The sequence below is a fragment of the Genypterus blacodes genome, unplaced genomic scaffold, assembly GCF_046128005.1.
Source record: "Genypterus blacodes isolate CSIRO-AG114 ecotype Tasmania unplaced genomic scaffold, CSIRO-AGI_Gbla_v1 ptg000028l_1, whole genome shotgun sequence".
Taxonomy (NCBI): Eukaryota; Metazoa; Chordata; class Actinopteri; order Ophidiiformes; family Ophidiidae; genus Genypterus; species Genypterus blacodes.
The window spans coordinates 3,970,075-3,984,970 of record NW_027466841.1 but is presented as its reverse complement, the minus strand read 5'-3'; the positions used below and the strand labels follow the sequence as shown (position 1 = coordinate 3,984,970).

Sequence of the window (14,896 nt, the reverse complement as noted above, 5' to 3'; positions counted from 1 at the left end):
AATAAGCAGTGCAGTGTCTTAAAATAGCTTTAAACAGAGATAGAATCACTAACCACTGATCATCACTATACCCATCCACCCATCCATCCAACAACCACAGCACAGGTTTAAACATATATGTAGTATTTAATTGTTTAGTATGTCTTTATTTAGACAAAACAATCATTCAGCCTCTAACGACCAGAAAGGAGAACCCAACCTGTGGCCATTATCCACACCAGGCCACAGGTAACGTCAATCACTGTAACAAAGATCATCACAGTAAGGAGGACTAATCAGGAGTATCAATGATCCTGACTATGTATAAAGTATCTTAAATCTTAAATCTTAAAGAGTATCAATGATCCTGACTACGACTCCAGAGAGGTTAAGACCTGGGAAACCCCCCATCTGTGTGAGGAGCTCAAGCTCTCAGTGTCCATGTTCCAGAATTGAAGAAGCCTTTTGGATGAGGGGTGAAAAAACCTTTACTTTTCCTTGGATACCAAGACCAGGATGACTGAGAACCTTCACAGACAAAACTGAAATTAAAAGAAAGAATTCTGTCATAGGTTCACATTCGATGTACACAACTTTATCACCAGAAAAATTGTATTTTGTGTGTTTATGTAAATTTTTGTGCAAATCCCAGCTGTATTTGAGACGTCATAGCATTATATTATGGAGTATAGAGATCTCCACTGTTGTTTAGTGGTCCAACAGTTTGTTCTTGCGGATTGTGAAGTTACTCAAGGAGATACAACATTCACCATTCAGGACAGACTTCAAACAAACCTCTGCTATTATAAAGAATTACGAAACTAGAGACTTGATTTCTCGTTTCGCCCTCAAAAATGTGTTTGTACACTCATCCTCCGATAGAGGGCGCAAACCCATCCTGGTTGGCTTTTTTCCAAAGCGGAAGCAGGAAGTAGGAGAAGCAGTGCAGCTGTGTTCCGTGGCTACCAGGCAAGCTAACAGCCAAACCTTATCGGGAGAAAACAACACGCTGCGGTTCGCGAATAACGCCCGTCGACAGCCGCTTTAACACTCTGAACCGAACATGGGGAAAGGCGGAGGAACATTTGAGCGGCTTCTGGGTGAGTTACAAACGGGTTCAAGTGATAAAGAGTCGGTGAAGTGTCTCTCGGTGAAAGTGCGATGGTTTTCCAGCGTATTGTTGTGACGCCCGGGCTGTGGCTGCCAGGCCGGCTAAGTGTAGCCTGCTAACCGAGCTGCTGCTACCTTTGTCTCCAGGCCCGTGTTAGCTCCTTTACTTAACGAGCGGAACCGAGCGACACGTAAGTTAGAGTCCATCCATATTTAAATTCCAGCGCTACGTGGCGTCGATCCTTGAGTTATTTTTGCGCTCTTATTCAAGTCAAACAAAGCTGCTAGTTGCTTGGTAATACCCTGCCTTCATACTCATACCGATCAATTACTGATGAAGAAGATCAGACAGCTGAGGGACACATCATCATTTAGTAACGTGTCCGTGTGTTTGGTTTTGTACTCGCCAGTGGTGAGGTTCATTAACTTGTTGCCTGTGCTCATATCAATACGTCGATGTTATTTCCTGGAGCTAATGTGTGAGATCGCTGTCAGCTTCACTGTTGTGGAAGTCAGACAATGTTGTTATTGTCTGTTTGTCATTTTACGAGTCGCAATAGCCGATGATTTCAACTTACATCGGTTTTCTACAACTGATTACTGTCTATAATTTATCATTTTGTTTGCCGTAATAACTTCTTCACCTACACCATACGTAGTTTCATGAGTCATGTGCTGTAGATTGATTACTACATCAGCTATTATCAGCAGCTTTGAGTTCAGATATTATGACCCGATACTAGAGAATGGTAAATCAGAATAGATCAACACTGTGAGGCTATAAAGGCCACAACGTGCACGAAAGCTTTTGAACAATTCATCAACCCATTATTTGTCTCTTCTTTTAGTCTTGTTGATATTCAAAATACATCTTTGTTACAAAGAGTTAAAATGGGAGTGGGATTAGACTTTCCCCTCTCCATTGAGCTTAAGAAACAGTTCCAAATCATTCTAAATTAAATATCTACTTCTTGTTTTGAAATGTGTATTTGCATGAAGCATTTCATTGTTCACTCAGGAGGAATTAGGACCTAAACAACATGTTTGAGTTGTAGTCTGTCTGTGTGAGGCCACCTTAGCTTAAGGCTAAACTTAGGTTTGAACTTGGGTCCAGTTCCAGTGCCTTCATTCAGAGAAAGACAAAGACCCGAGATGTGTATAGACACATGCACATCGATTCTCTCTGTATGACGTCAAGCCCAAGTAAACATAGTTTCCACAAAGTAAGTAGTATGTACTGTTTATTGCTCGAAGAAGTCTTGTTCTGCCAGATATGGTGGTAGTGTGTTGTGGAGATGCTGTAGATTTCTGAAAAAAGATGGCTTCACTGCTCTTCTGCAGATAGAGCCACCAGTCAGCTGTTGCTGGAGACTGACTGGGAATCCATCCTGCAGATTTGTGACCTGATTCGTCAGGGGGACACACAGTGAGTGATCCAGTACACCTCCCTCTACACACACACGTCCTGCTGAGTATCATCATTGGGATTAGGAAAAGTGCACTTGCTTTTATTAGCTGGAGTCTTTGGTGAACAGTGTTTCTGCTCTTTGCAGAGCTAAATATGCTATTGGGGCCATTAAGAAGAAGCTGAATGATAAAAATCCACATGTGGCCCTTTATGGATTTGAGGTAAGAAACAGAGTCAATCATATGAGTCTCTGTTACATCTCTGCTGAGCTGTTTGATTTCTCTCTAATCTGCTTCAGTCGTCTGCTGTGTTGTCACAACAACGTTAACATGTAACAGTGAACTCGCTGCTTTGCTTATCAGTCAAAGCAGACTGCTTTGTATGTCAAAGTAAGAGGTGTGAAGGACAATGTGCCCTCACTCTGCAGGTCCTGGAGTCGGTGGTGAAGAACTGTGGCCAAACGGTCCACGATGAGGTGGCCAGTAAACAAACCATGGAGGAGCTGAAGGATCTCATTAAGGTCGGCGTCTCATTGATCTCTGGAGCTTCCATGGCTACTTTGTTTCAATCATGTGATCTCATTCTCTTCCCTATTTCTGTCCTAAATCCAGATTTGCATCAGGTGTTAGTTTAGTTCATATAGATGTTACATTAGAACTGTAACTAGTGGATTTACAAACCAGCCACATGATATGATTCCATAAAGAGCTTTCCTCAAAGTAAAAATATTAACAGCTGCTGGAATGTTTGTTTATTTGTCCTTCTTCTGCCTCTTACTTTAGTCAATCATTTCTTCTGCCTGGAGGCTGCTAGCTGGGCTACAGCATGACTTGGCAATAAACAGATTTGATCCCTATGTCATGTGACTCAGGCTTGCAAAGCCCTTGCTGGTTTCAACTTCCTGATGATGTCACTGCATTGTGATAGGTTGTTTTCTTTCTTCTCCACAGGCTTTTTGTTTTGTTTTTTTTGTCAGACCCGAGCACGGGACGCCCCGAGTAACCCGTCTGTTAGCAGCTCTTTCTTACAGACGGTCTTTCATTGTGTGATTCTCTTCACTCCCAGAAGCAGACGGAACCGAACGTCCGAAACAAGATCCTCTACCTGATCCAAGCCTGGGCCCACGCCTTCCGCAACGAGCCCAAGTACAAGGTGGTTCAAGACACTTACCAGATAATGAAGGTGGAAGGTGAGTGGCTGCATTGACACAAATTATACATATTCTCGCATAATGAACCTAAAATGTTACTATGCATTATATGGTAATTAAATGGAATTTTTTTTAAACTTCGGGTGTGTATTGAGTAACACACTTGTTGCATATCAACATCTACTGCTGTTCATTAATGTTTCTTCCCTCTTCTAACTTTCTGTTTCTTTTTTTTCTGTTTCTACAGGCCATGTGTTTCCTGAGTTTAAGGAGAGTGATGCAATGTTTGCAGCAGAGAGAGTAAGAGTTTTTTTTAATATTCTTCTTCTGTGTGTATGCTGTATTATTATGTGCTTATGTCGTGTCTGCCTGCCTTATTCAGGCTCCAGACTGGGTGGATGCTGAGGAGTGCCACCGGTGCAGAGTTCAGTTTGGAGTTATGACTAGAAAGGTAGGCGGCCTCTCTTGTAACTAGGCCACTCGGACTCATTCAGCGCTTTACTTTATTTACAAGCTGAGCTCTTTACCGCGTTTTTACGGCGCATATGCGGGGCGTGACCTTGCTCTCCGCTCTCTTCCTGCTCCAGCACCATTGTCGAGCCTGTGGCCAGATTTTCTGTGGCAAGTGCTCCTCTAAGTACTCCACCATTCCCAAGTTTGGCATCGAGAAGGAGGTCCGTGTGTGCGAGCCCTGCTTTGAGCTTCTTAACAAGTAAGTTTACCTCAAAATGGAACCATAGTCTGTACGCGGTGTGTGTGTGTGTGTGTACAGTCTGGGCGCCATGTTTATCCCAGGAAACAGAAAGTAGCCTACTCGTGTGTTGCAGGGAGATGTTGCCCAATTACAAATACTATCTCACCCAGTTGGCAATAAATACTAATTCAAAGTCTGCAATAGCCAGTTTTAGACTCTCAGCTTAGACTTCTTTATTGGTCTCTTTGCTGCAGCTGATGTCATGTCTGTTCGCCCTCGCCTCAGTATTTGTGATTGTTCTGTTTTGGTTTTGGTTTTTGGAGGTGGGGGCTTCTTGGTGTTTCAAACCGCATGCGCTCCTCTGCTGATTCACAAGATTGTTTGTCCTCCCTGATCCCTTCTCCTCACCAGCCACCCCTCCCTGTCTCCTCCCCTTAGGAAAGCCGAGGGGAAAACGGCAACCCCGACCTCCACCGAGCTCCCGCCCGAGTACCTGACCAGCCCGCTGTCCCAGCAGTCGCAGGTATAAGTCATCGATTGGCGTGGGGGTCAAATGCTTCATCTGGGATTTCACAGCACATTGTCAAATCACAAATTACACACAGTACGCACACAGTACATACACCACCATCACTACTACTCCCACCCGTTGAATACGACGTCATATTAAGTGTTGTTTTATGGAGTGACTTATCTGTGGTCTCTGTCCCGTCCCCTCTTCTCGTCCTTGCTCCACTGTCTCAGCAGATGCCCCCCAAGAGAGACGAAGCGGCCCTGCAAGAGGAAGAGGAGCTGCAGCTGGCCATCGCCCTCTCCCAGAGTGAGGCTGAGGAGAAGGAGCGCATGGTGGGTTTCACAAATGAAGTCACGTGTGAACAAATTGCCAATACACACAGAGACTTACGCGTGTGTTTGTTTGTGTGCGTTTACAGAGGCACAAGAACTCGTACTCCATGTATCCCAAAACTGATCCCACCCCGGTGACTTCCTCCGCCCCACCAGTCAGCACCCTGTACTCTTCTCCTGTGGTAAGCCTTCATTCTGGACAGGTTGCACTGAATTAGTCTTATACAGTTATACAGTCATCATATTGGAAAGGTTTTGCCATTTTTTTTGTAGTTCTCTTTTTGTTGCTGAGCCATATTAACTCTATACTCTCTGTAGAACTCTTCTGCTCCATCAGCTGAAGAAGTGGACCCGGAGGTGCGTGTGGCATCTTTCTCTAAACGCCTACATCTAATTTTCTCTACATAGTCTAATGAAATGCTACATTGTTGTGGTGATACTAATGCGAATGCTTCATCTCATTCCAGCTGGCCCGTTACCTGAACAGGACGTATTGGGAGAAGAAACAGGAAGAGGCTCGCAAGAGTCCCACCCCCTCTGCCCCCGCCCCCGTGCCATTGGCCGAGCCGGTGCCAATCAGTCAGCCCGTTGAGAGTCATGTTCCCGTCCAGCCAGTCAGCATAGTAGAGGTATGTTTGTGTTTGTAGTATGTTTTGACTGGCTGAAGACGAGTTAGCAAACAACTGACTGGATGCTTCTTTTCCTTTTGTCTCCACCTTCAGCAACCGTATCAAAATGGAGAATCAGAGGAGAATCACGAGCAGTTCCTGAAGGCCTTGCAGAATGCCGTCACCACCTTCCTCAACCGAATGAAGAGCAACCACATGCGTGGGCGGAGCATCACCAACGACAGTGCAGTGCTGTCTCTCTTCCAGTCCATCAACAACATGCATCCACAGCTGCTGGACATCCTCAACCAGCTAGATGAGAAGAGATGTGAGTGTTCTCTTGGGAAAATGTGCTTGAGTGTGTTTGTCTGATCACGTGTCTACTGTAGTGTCTAACTGTCACATCTTTGTCAGTGTACTATGAGGGGCTGCAGGATAAGTTGGCTCAGGTGCGAGATGCTCGGGCAGCCCTGAACGCTCTACGCGATGAGCACCGGGAGAAGCTGCGGCGTGCTGCAGAGGAGGCAGAGAGGCAGAGGCAGATCCAGCTGGCACAAAAACTGGAGATCATGAGGCAGAAGAAGCAGGTAAAGAAACCCGGACGAACGCAGACACCGACACATTTCACATTAGCATGCCGGTTGGTGGCATGAGTGACGGGTTGGCCTGGTGTGGTGTGTTTCAGGAATACCTGGAGATGCAGAGGCAGCTGGCCATCCAGCGTCTCCAGGAGCAGGAGAAGGAGCGCCAGATGCGTCTGGAGCAGCAAAAGCACACCATCCAGATGAGAGCACAGATGCCTGCGTTCTCTCTGCCCTATGCTCAGGTACACACCATGACGCGGCACATTTACCTTTTAATGTCATGTGTATCAGTGAAGAATATAAGTACATATAAAGAAAGAACGTGTTCTTTTGCTCTTTTGGAATGATTGCCTGATGTGTTGTGTGTGCTCTGTGGTGTAGATGCAGTCTTTGCCCCCCAACATGGCAGGTGGGGTGGTGTACCAGCCTGGAGCCCCACCCAGCTACCCGGGCACCTTTAGCCCCGCTGGCTCTGTTGAGGGTTCACCTATGCACAACGTCTACATGAACCAGCCTGGACAGACCGCACCCACACAGTACCAGGCCATGCCGGGCCCTGCTCCAGGTGAGGTCTACTAGAGACTCAGAGGAGAGATGAAAGGGACATTCGGACAGATATTTAATTTGTATGTGTGTGTGTGTGTGTTTTTCCCTACGTGTGACTGATGGTCTACCATTCTTCCAGATCCCAATATGGTTAATGCGTACATGTACCAGCCTGCAGGCACCAATGGGCAGCAACCACCTCCTGGTCAGGCCCCTCCCACTACTAGCCCCCCCTACACCAACTACCAGCCCACGCCTACACAGGGATACCAGGTTTGATTGGCTGAACCATCCTGTGTTCATTTCTGCTTCACTTCCCACAGAACTGCCAGAATATTGAATCATTATCCTGCTGAACTCTGCTGAACTCTGTCTCTTTGTGTTTGTGTGTAGAATGTGGTGTCTCAGGCCCAGAGTATGCCCCCCATGCAGACGGCCCCAGCCAACGGGATGGGTTACATGAACTACCAACCGTACAACATGCAGAACATGATGTCTGCGTTGCCAGGACAAGACCCCAACATGCCCCAGCAGCAGCCGTACATGCCAGGCCAGCAGCAGATGTACCAGCAGGTCAGTCACGCGTTCCTCCTGCGACGCCGGCCCAAGAGGCCCGTGGAACTCATTTTCACAGCAAGCAAAGGTTATCTGTACTCTCACCGTTTGAGCTCAATCTCACTGCTTTGTCCCTCTGCGTTCTCTTGCGGTAGGTGGCTCCCCCTGGTGGCCCTCAGCAGGCGCAGCAGCAGCAGGTTCCTCAGGCTGTGGCGGGCAGCACAGAGGCACAGCTCATCTCCTTCGATTAAAAGCTTTGCACGCCGCAGGGACCTGGCACACGGCACCCTCTCGCCTCTTCTGGTCTCTCCCCTCCCTCTCTGGACTCTGAAGAAGCCCCTTCCCGCAATCACACACACACATACACATCTCCTACCCTCCACTTCGCTGTGATGTTGTGGCAATGTGAAAAATATTGTGATGATATTGCAGAACTTTTGCTCTCCTCGTCAGCCCCCCTTTCCCTACACTGAAGCAGAGGACGGGAAAGGGACGGGACAACTTCTTCACCTTTTTCCTCTCTCTTACCATCTGATATGTATGTAGTATTTCCTTCTTAAATGAGTAACTGAAGCTCAGAAATAGTCAGCGTTATAAAGGTTAAAAAATTAAAAAAATGTGATAAGAATTAAGGTGAAAAAAGATAAGACATAACCATCCTTTGTCTCATATTTTTCTAAAGTGAAATCTGCATGGCAAATTTTTAGTTATTTTCAGGGGTGGGTGTGAATTATTACGTGTTGCTGCTAAGATTGTGGCAGCGACGTAGAGATATATTTATGTGCTGTGGTAGACTGGGCGAGCGGATGAAGAGTGTTTGTGGAGAGAAAGCACAGGCGAGTACGCTTCAGACAAAGCAACTAACTCACATCTCCATCATGATGGTGACATTCCAGCTGCAGTTATTGATTCCGCATCTTCTCACACACATACACACACAAAGAAGGTCCATGCCATATTTACACTGATTTCTGTTCGCTCAATGCTTGGGATATTATTTATGAGAGGATGAAACGTGGCAGGGAGGAGTGTTCCAAATAAATACACTTTCATAGGTTGACAAATTGGTTCGCTAGTGACAAGTCGATGTAGATACTGAAACCATTACAGCCTGCGACTCTCATGGCATCTTTTTGTTAAGATTAATGGTTGCCTAACATGAAAACCATGTCACAGGAGATATGAATAAGCAGAAACAAAGCAGAAACCCTTAACCTCTTAATTAAGTATACGTTGCCTCCAGTAGCCCCTCATGCCTTTAAAGCTAACTGTCACAGAAAGGAAGTAGTGGTGGGCTGAGCTCCTGACTGATGTACGCGTGCAGGCAGAGTGAACATGTGCGGCATGTACTGTATGTACCACCAAATCACTGACTCCTGTAACCTTTCAGTTGCCATTTGTGAACTTCTTTATTCCATTGTACTGATCTGTCTGACTTTAAAGTAATTTTAAAAATATATTTAATAAATATCTGGTTCTTATTGTCCACCTGCTTCAACAGTTTCTCTGTTTCCTGGAAGAGGGTTCAGAAACAAATGAGTTTGTCAGGAGATTTATTCAAGTAGATACATGTTTGAATTCATGCACGCCTCAAAAAAGATGAGAAGGGTTTGGATTCATACCATTTCAAGTGAAAAGGCCATACATGTCACACACAAGTCCCCATTTTGGTGTCCTTTAAAGTTTTCTGAAAATTAGGCATTTGTTGTATTCTTCCATCTCCACCTGGAAATGAATCAATATTGAATTGAACAGATGTGTTGTAAATATTACCAAACCCATAAACATGACATGACATCACTCACCATCCTCTCCAGACGGAGCCCATTCCCATAGGCGAGCTGTCTGAGCACGTCCATGTCTGGGAGGCCCCACTCTGGATTCCTGTGTGACAACAACAACGACAACAAATTATCTATTGCACACCCTAACGGCTGAACCAACAGAAACACACAAACATCATGAATTAGTGTTGTATTAAATAACCGACAATGCTCTCTCACGTTTTTCGTAGCTCTACATCGAGGTCTTCATTGCAACTCGGTGTGATGATTCCATTCATGGCATAGGGCTGGAAAATATTGTGTGTGTGTAGGAGAAACATGCACAAGTGTTTACAGCCTGATGTGTTTACAATTACTGTATGAGTAATGGAACTACACTACATACATACACACCCCATATGTTATCAGAACACCATTTTGTCTGAGGATCTGACCGGCTCCACTGAAAACACCCTTGGAAATATACAGTATATATATATAGTATTAATTTCAACACATTTTAGCATTATATTTTGTGGCCCGTCACAAATGGTCCAACAGTAACAAGCTGACCTCTGCTGTTTTGAAGGAGCTGTATTGCAGTAGATTGATGGCAATTACAGCGTCACAGGATTTGCCAGCCAGGCCCGATTTCTCCCAGGGTTCACTGACATCCAGGTGAATGGGCTGCAGCACGGACTTTGTGTTGGTCGCAGCTATGTAGGCCTTAATACTGTAAAGAACCAATAGAGTCAGATGATATTTGATGCTCTCACATATTCATATTCTACTGTATGAACTAGAAAACATCCAGTCCTTCCTGTGATGTTATACTTAAGAGTATCCAGATACTGGCAGTCTCTCTGAAGACATCAGAGAACGGTACGGGGGGCACAGACCTGTTGTGATACTCCTCTGTGATGTCTGATGGCTGCCAGGTGATAAAGGGTATTTTCTGTGCGAAGTGTATGACATGCTGTCCAGTTCCAGAGCCCACCTCCAAGGCAAACAGCTGCCTGTGGGACTGGTCCTCCAACACATCCTCCAGCACTGCACACAAGCCCTCCCAGTTGCTCTCTGCTTGAGGAGACACCAGCATTGTCTTGGGGAGAAGGTCAGCGATGCATGATGAGGGCCCGGCTGCACAGTTTGCATTGAGTTTCCCCCTCTGAGTCTTGTTAACATCAGTGGAGTCTTGGAAGTGTGAAACAGCAGATGGCTTCAAAGATTAGTTGTTAAGAGGATTTCCAACACGCTCCTCCCCAGAACTCCTGATAGCAAATACACATTACATGTGCAGGGTTATGATTAGGGGTAAAGTTATGTTGCCTGATCTTACAATTATACCGTATTCATGCATAAATGAGATAGAAGCACATCATTCCAGTGTCATGGAATAGCGATTGATCATTGGCCGGCATCGTCAGTGAGAGGATTGGGTTCATTGAGAATCTCATCTCAGAATGCAAGGCCTTTGTTTGTTTAGTCCCTTTTTCAAAGGCAAAGTCAACTTGTGTGGTGGATATTGACATCTAGCTCCTTATCTTCTGTGTTATTATGTCATTATTATGATCATTATTATTATGGAGCCAGGATGATGTAAAGCATTGCTCAATAGTTTCTAGGAAGTGCACATCCTCATCATTAAGGGGGAATCTAGTCTAGACTGAAGCGAAACGACAGCTGCGAAGGACGCAGAGAGAGGACGCAGGGCAAGGAAACGAGGCCGCGCTGTGACCGTAACGGAACGCGGCTCTCCTCACGGTTCAGGCAAAGCATTGTGGGTAGGTCAGGAGTAGGGAAGGACGCCATGTGCTTTTGAAGCGGAGCGTCTGAAAGGTTGAGCCACGGACGCCGCTCGGCTGCTGCTGTCGTTGTGTTTACGGGGACATCGTGACTCAGCTCGCGCTAGCATGTACTGCACGAGGCGCTGCATCTGGACCGCGCTGCGGGCCGCGGCGAGCACGCACCGGTAAGAAAGCGCGAGATGAGCGGGCAGCAGTCACACAGCGCCCGGTGAACTCTGGCGGTGCTTTGGTGCTGAGTGTGCGTGCTTGTGTGTGTGTATGTGAGTGTGTGCACGCGCGCGACTGTGTGTGTGAGTGTGTCAGAGAGAGAATTTATGCTCCTAACACACTCTTCATGTTTGTTGTGTTGTTTCGTGATAAATTGTTTGTTGTCCGCCATCCTGAATGTAACGGCACTAATACGTGCGCCGGCTAACCAGGCTAGCTAACGTTAGCACGTCATAAACGCACTGTGACAAGCTCGCGCTATTATCTTCCTCTTTCTTACATCACCGATTGCTGCATTACTCCCTTTACACACCTTTGTTTGTGTCTTACGTTCTGTTGCTAAGGTGACTTTAGGGAGCGTCGCTGTCACTCATGTTCCTCCATGAAGCTGCTGAAGGTCACGTACCGGAGGAGACCTGGCGCAGCGCGTCTCTGCCGGGCTGTAAACCCGCATCTCTCACTGCTGTTCAGGCCAAATCAGCGTAATTTTGTGGCCTTTAACGCGATACACTATCTCTTATTGATAGGTAGATTGAATCATCGAAGATCTGATCAGGGTTACAGACCTCAGGGGCACTCCGACCCACATGAACCCCTTAAGTTGCTGATTAACCTCAGATTTGACTGGAGTAGGTTTGAAAGGACGACAATAATGACACGTAGCAGCGTCACAATAAGAGAGCTCAGGTCCTCCAAATGAAGTTCTGTCTTTAAACTGCACTGTGGTTGCTCTTCATAATGGGCTTGAAGGACCTCTCAGTTGGTTCCTACGCTGTTCTCACTCGGTCTGTCCTTCATGTCCACATCGTTTGTCTCGATGCTTGTAAATGTCATGTAGTGTTTGTCATATACTGTACATGCACACACCTTTATGATCACATGACTCTGATGACCTGACTTGCCTGTTCTCACTGCAGCTACAAAGGCAGAGATGATGTTTGAATCAGATGCAGGGAAGCGTTTTCAAGTGATTTACATCTGGTCTGAGTGATGTTGGATGTGGTTCTTTCACACTTGTAAGGAAAGATCAGAGTTGTATGTAGTTCATAAAGAGCAGATCACCTTTTAGTGAATAAGTGTAACTGCATGTAGACGCGTTTCATCAGCAGGTTCTCTGCGTTGAATTCTTTGCTTCCCGGTGACTGAAGTGTTTTCCTTTTTCCAGACGAGAGGTCAGACGACAAACCCCGGCCCTCTGTGCATTCAGACTGCTGAGGACCAGTCCAGCCAGCTCAGACGCCATCGCCACCCCCCCACTAGATGGCGCACCCAAAGAGTATCCCCCCAAAATCCAGCAGCTCGTCAATGACATAGCCACCCTCACTTTATTAGAGGTGTCTGAGCTTAATGAGCTTCTCAAGGTAGGATGCACACAACAAACCTGAACTCCAGGTCACCACTGGGCCCTGCTGCTGTGTGTGTGTCCATGTGTTTAATGGTTACTTGTCTCGCCTTGTCATAGAAAACTCTCAACATTCAAGATATGGGAATGATGCCTATGGGGGCCATGGCTGCATCAGCTGGACCTGCAGCTCAGGTGAGATTTGCTTTATGAAACGGAGAGGGACACAGTGTAACATGCAGAGGCTGATGGTTCTCCTGTGTGTGGGTGTGTGTGATCAGGTAGAAGAGGAGGAGGTGCCGGTAAAGAAAGAGAAGACTCACTTCACAGTGAAACTGACGGAGCTGAAGGCTGCTGAGAAAGTCAATCTTATAAAACAAGTGAAGATTTGCATGCAAGGCTTGAATCTGGTGCAGGTAAATGTTATTTAAATATTTTATGTTAAATGTTAAATAAGTCAATAAACTGATGATTTACTCCAATATGTGACTTTCTAGCCCCAATTTTCATACTCTGATGCTTATTTTGTTGTTTTGTTTGTCTTTATTTTCTCCTTAAACAGGCTAAAAAATTGGTGGAGTCTCTACCCCAAGAAATCCGAGCCAACGTTTCCAAAGAGGAGGCCGAGAAACTGAAAGCGGCCCTGGAAGGAGCAGGCGGCACGGTGGTCTTAGAGTAGACCTGCGTGCCCCTCTGCTTCCTCTGGTTATGCACTTCATCCATTACTGTTTTCTTTTTTTATACAACAAAGGAAGAAAGGAACCCAGCGGGGTAAAACACAAAGAAATGCCTTGAGGAGTCTTTAGTTTTCCAGGCAGCATCAGTGGGGCGGCACCACTCAGACTGAACTCTCCAGGCGCCTGCAGCCTGAACAAACGGCCGTCCTGCCGTCTGCTTGTCCATCTGTCAGCTCACCTGTCTGTCTGATACTGTATGTAGCCCCCAAGCTACAGAAATGGTTGTTCTGTTTGAGTGTATGTTAAACTTTCCACAGAATCTAAAGAGTAGGGACGTAACAACGGATACCTACCACAACAATTTCAGGCCGACGTCCTGATATTGCTAATAGTTGTTGACAATGTGATTAAAGTTGAAATATCCAGGTGCTTTCTCTGTTTCCATGAGCTAAACTATTGTTCTTGTAATTGGTTTGAATGCAAAATACTTTTTATATGAAGATCTTTCAAGCTCAATGATATGAGCACCTACAGATCAGTATGTAGTAATTGCTGTGTTTACTATGTTCGTTGGACATGTGGACTAAAACCCTGCCACCAACAAATCTTTAATTATTGATTGATTCACTCAAATAATACAATTTATGGATGAGTTTAGTGTGAATAGCCTTAAAACATACTATTACAACATCACGAAGAAGGGAAAGGTTCGCAAGCTAATGTGTGCTTCTTTAACTGAAGTAAATTTAAGCATTTTGTCAGTAAAATCACTTAAATTAGCTTTCGGAGTTATTACAAATGTTAGCTAACATCCTGATTTACCGCTACTGGCCACTAGAGGGCAGACTATTATAACCTTGATCCTCATACTGGATGCTGCCCTAAAATGTTAATATGAAGCAATTATTGAATATTTTAGTCACTTCCGTTGCAAACCTAAGACATTGGCTCCGGAGCATATTTCAAGAGAAAGTGATACGTATTTGCTCTTTTATCGCAAACAATAATGACGGAATAAATATTGGATACAGGGACATTGAAGGTAAACATGGCCCTGGTTCCTGATTGCTGCTCATGAACGCCTCTTCAGAGCAGGAGGAGGTGCAGGAGCAGCTGGTGTGAGATGGAATGATGTGGAAATGTGAAGTGCAAAGTGGTTTAACAAATGGAAAAGTAAATTGAAAAGCCTGAAGTGGAAAACGGTCATTACTACACTGAAAGCATGAATTCATTGAAACAACATTGAAAACTGAAGGCACAGGCTGCTAAGACATGAGTTTGTGTTGGTTTTATTTATTTATTCATTATTCCATGTTACAGGAAGTACAAGTGTTTAATATGAGAGAATAAGATCAGGGGAAAGAAAGAATGATAAAAGTGAGACACACCAATAATACTTTTAATGTTTTACATCATTAATAATTGGTTGTTTGGATGTAACGTTTACGTTTCCTCTAAGCCAAGGTTACATTCGTGAACATTTTTGCGAGTATTAAAATCAAGTTGATATAAAAGCTTCTCTTCTTCGTTACTGGCAGACTTGTGACTCACACTCCAATCCAGTAGGAGGCGCTAATACGTTAATTTGTTTGCCATTAAGAAGAAGAAATTGGAGCTGG

General features: G+C 45.3%; 3 protein-coding genes across 7 annotated transcripts; 2 read left to right on the top strand and 1 right to left on the bottom strand.

The window, feature by feature from the left end:
- Positions 1-909: 909 nt before the first annotated feature.
- Positions 910-8,966, top strand: hgs (hepatocyte growth factor-regulated tyrosine kinase substrate). 5 transcript variants are annotated; one of them, XM_076144119.1, is made up of 20 exons: positions 910-1,079; positions 2,431-2,515; positions 2,643-2,718; positions 2,925-3,017; positions 3,566-3,686; positions 3,895-3,947; positions 4,030-4,098; positions 4,235-4,359; positions 4,753-4,864; positions 5,086-5,187; positions 5,274-5,369; positions 5,506-5,544; positions 5,655-5,816; positions 5,910-6,123; positions 6,210-6,382; positions 6,481-6,621; positions 6,761-6,944; positions 7,065-7,198; positions 7,319-7,498; positions 7,636-8,966. In XM_076144119.1, the coding sequence occupies exons 1-20, from the start codon at positions 1,043-1,045 to the stop codon at positions 7,729-7,731; spliced, it is 2,292 nt and encodes a 763-aa protein (XP_076000234.1). In that variant the 5' UTR covers positions 910-1,042; the 3' UTR covers positions 7,732-8,966. The 5 variants fall into 5 exon arrangements, with proteins under 5 accessions (XP_076000234.1, XP_076000238.1, XP_076000237.1 ...); XM_076144123.1 differs by having other exon boundaries at positions 3,563-3,686; positions 4,780-4,864; positions 5,089-5,187; XM_076144122.1 differs by having other exon boundaries at positions 3,563-3,686; positions 4,780-4,864.
- Positions 8,967-9,019: 53 nt separating this feature from the next.
- On the bottom strand, positions 9,020-10,500 carry LOC142993416 (methyltransferase-like 26 B). Its single transcript, XM_076144124.1, has 6 exons — positions 10,143-10,500; positions 9,817-9,976; positions 9,658-9,717; positions 9,484-9,551; positions 9,286-9,364; positions 9,020-9,205 (listed from the first exon to the last, which is right to left on the bottom strand). The coding sequence occupies exons 1-6, from the start codon at positions 10,340-10,342 to the stop codon at positions 9,158-9,160; spliced, it is 615 nt and encodes a 204-aa protein (XP_076000239.1). The 5' UTR covers positions 10,343-10,500; the 3' UTR covers positions 9,020-9,157.
- Positions 10,501-10,973: 473 nt separating this feature from the next.
- On the top strand, positions 10,974-13,882 carry mrpl12 (mitochondrial ribosomal protein L12). Its single transcript, XM_076144385.1, has 5 exons — positions 10,974-11,215; positions 12,424-12,619; positions 12,721-12,795; positions 12,882-13,016; positions 13,163-13,882. The coding sequence occupies exons 1-5, from the start codon at positions 11,157-11,159 to the stop codon at positions 13,277-13,279; spliced, it is 582 nt and encodes a 193-aa protein (XP_076000500.1). The 5' UTR covers positions 10,974-11,156; the 3' UTR covers positions 13,280-13,882.
- Positions 13,883-14,896: the final 1,014 nt, after the last annotated feature.

Bases quoted from the DNA above. Each gene is read 5' to 3' on its own strand.
- hgs (XM_076144118.1), top strand. From the start codon at position 1,043: ATGGGGAAAGGCGGAGGAACATTTGAGCGGCTTCTGG. The intron at 2,719-2,924 runs GTAAGAAACAGA...CTCACTCTGCAG, and splicing joins TGGCCCTTTATGGATTTGAG to GTCCTGGAGTCGGTGGTGAA. The intron at 6,383-6,480 runs GTAAAGAAACCC...GGTGTGTTTCAG, and splicing joins TCATGAGGCAGAAGAAGCAG to GAATACCTGGAGATGCAGAG.
- LOC142993416 (XM_076144124.1), bottom strand. From the start codon at position 10,342: ATGCTGGTGTCTCCTCAAGCAGAGAGCAACTGGGAGGGCTTGTGTGCA. The intron at 9,718-9,816 runs GTCAGCTTGTTA...TATATTTCCAAG, and splicing joins GCTCCTTCAAAACAGCAGAG to GGTGTTTTCAGTGGAGCCGG. The intron at 9,552-9,657 runs GTGTGTATGTAT...AATATTTTCCAG, and splicing joins GTGTTCTGATAACATATGGG to CCCTATGCCATGAATGGAAT.
- mrpl12 (XM_076144385.1), top strand. From the start codon at position 11,157: ATGTACTGCACGAGGCGCTGCATCTGGACCGCGCTGCGGGCCGCGGCG. The intron at 12,796-12,881 runs GTGAGATTTGCT...GTGTGTGATCAG, and splicing joins CAGCTGGACCTGCAGCTCAG to GTAGAAGAGGAGGAGGTGCC. The intron at 13,017-13,162 runs GTAAATGTTATT...CTCCTTAAACAG, and splicing joins AAGGCTTGAATCTGGTGCAG to GCTAAAAAATTGGTGGAGTC.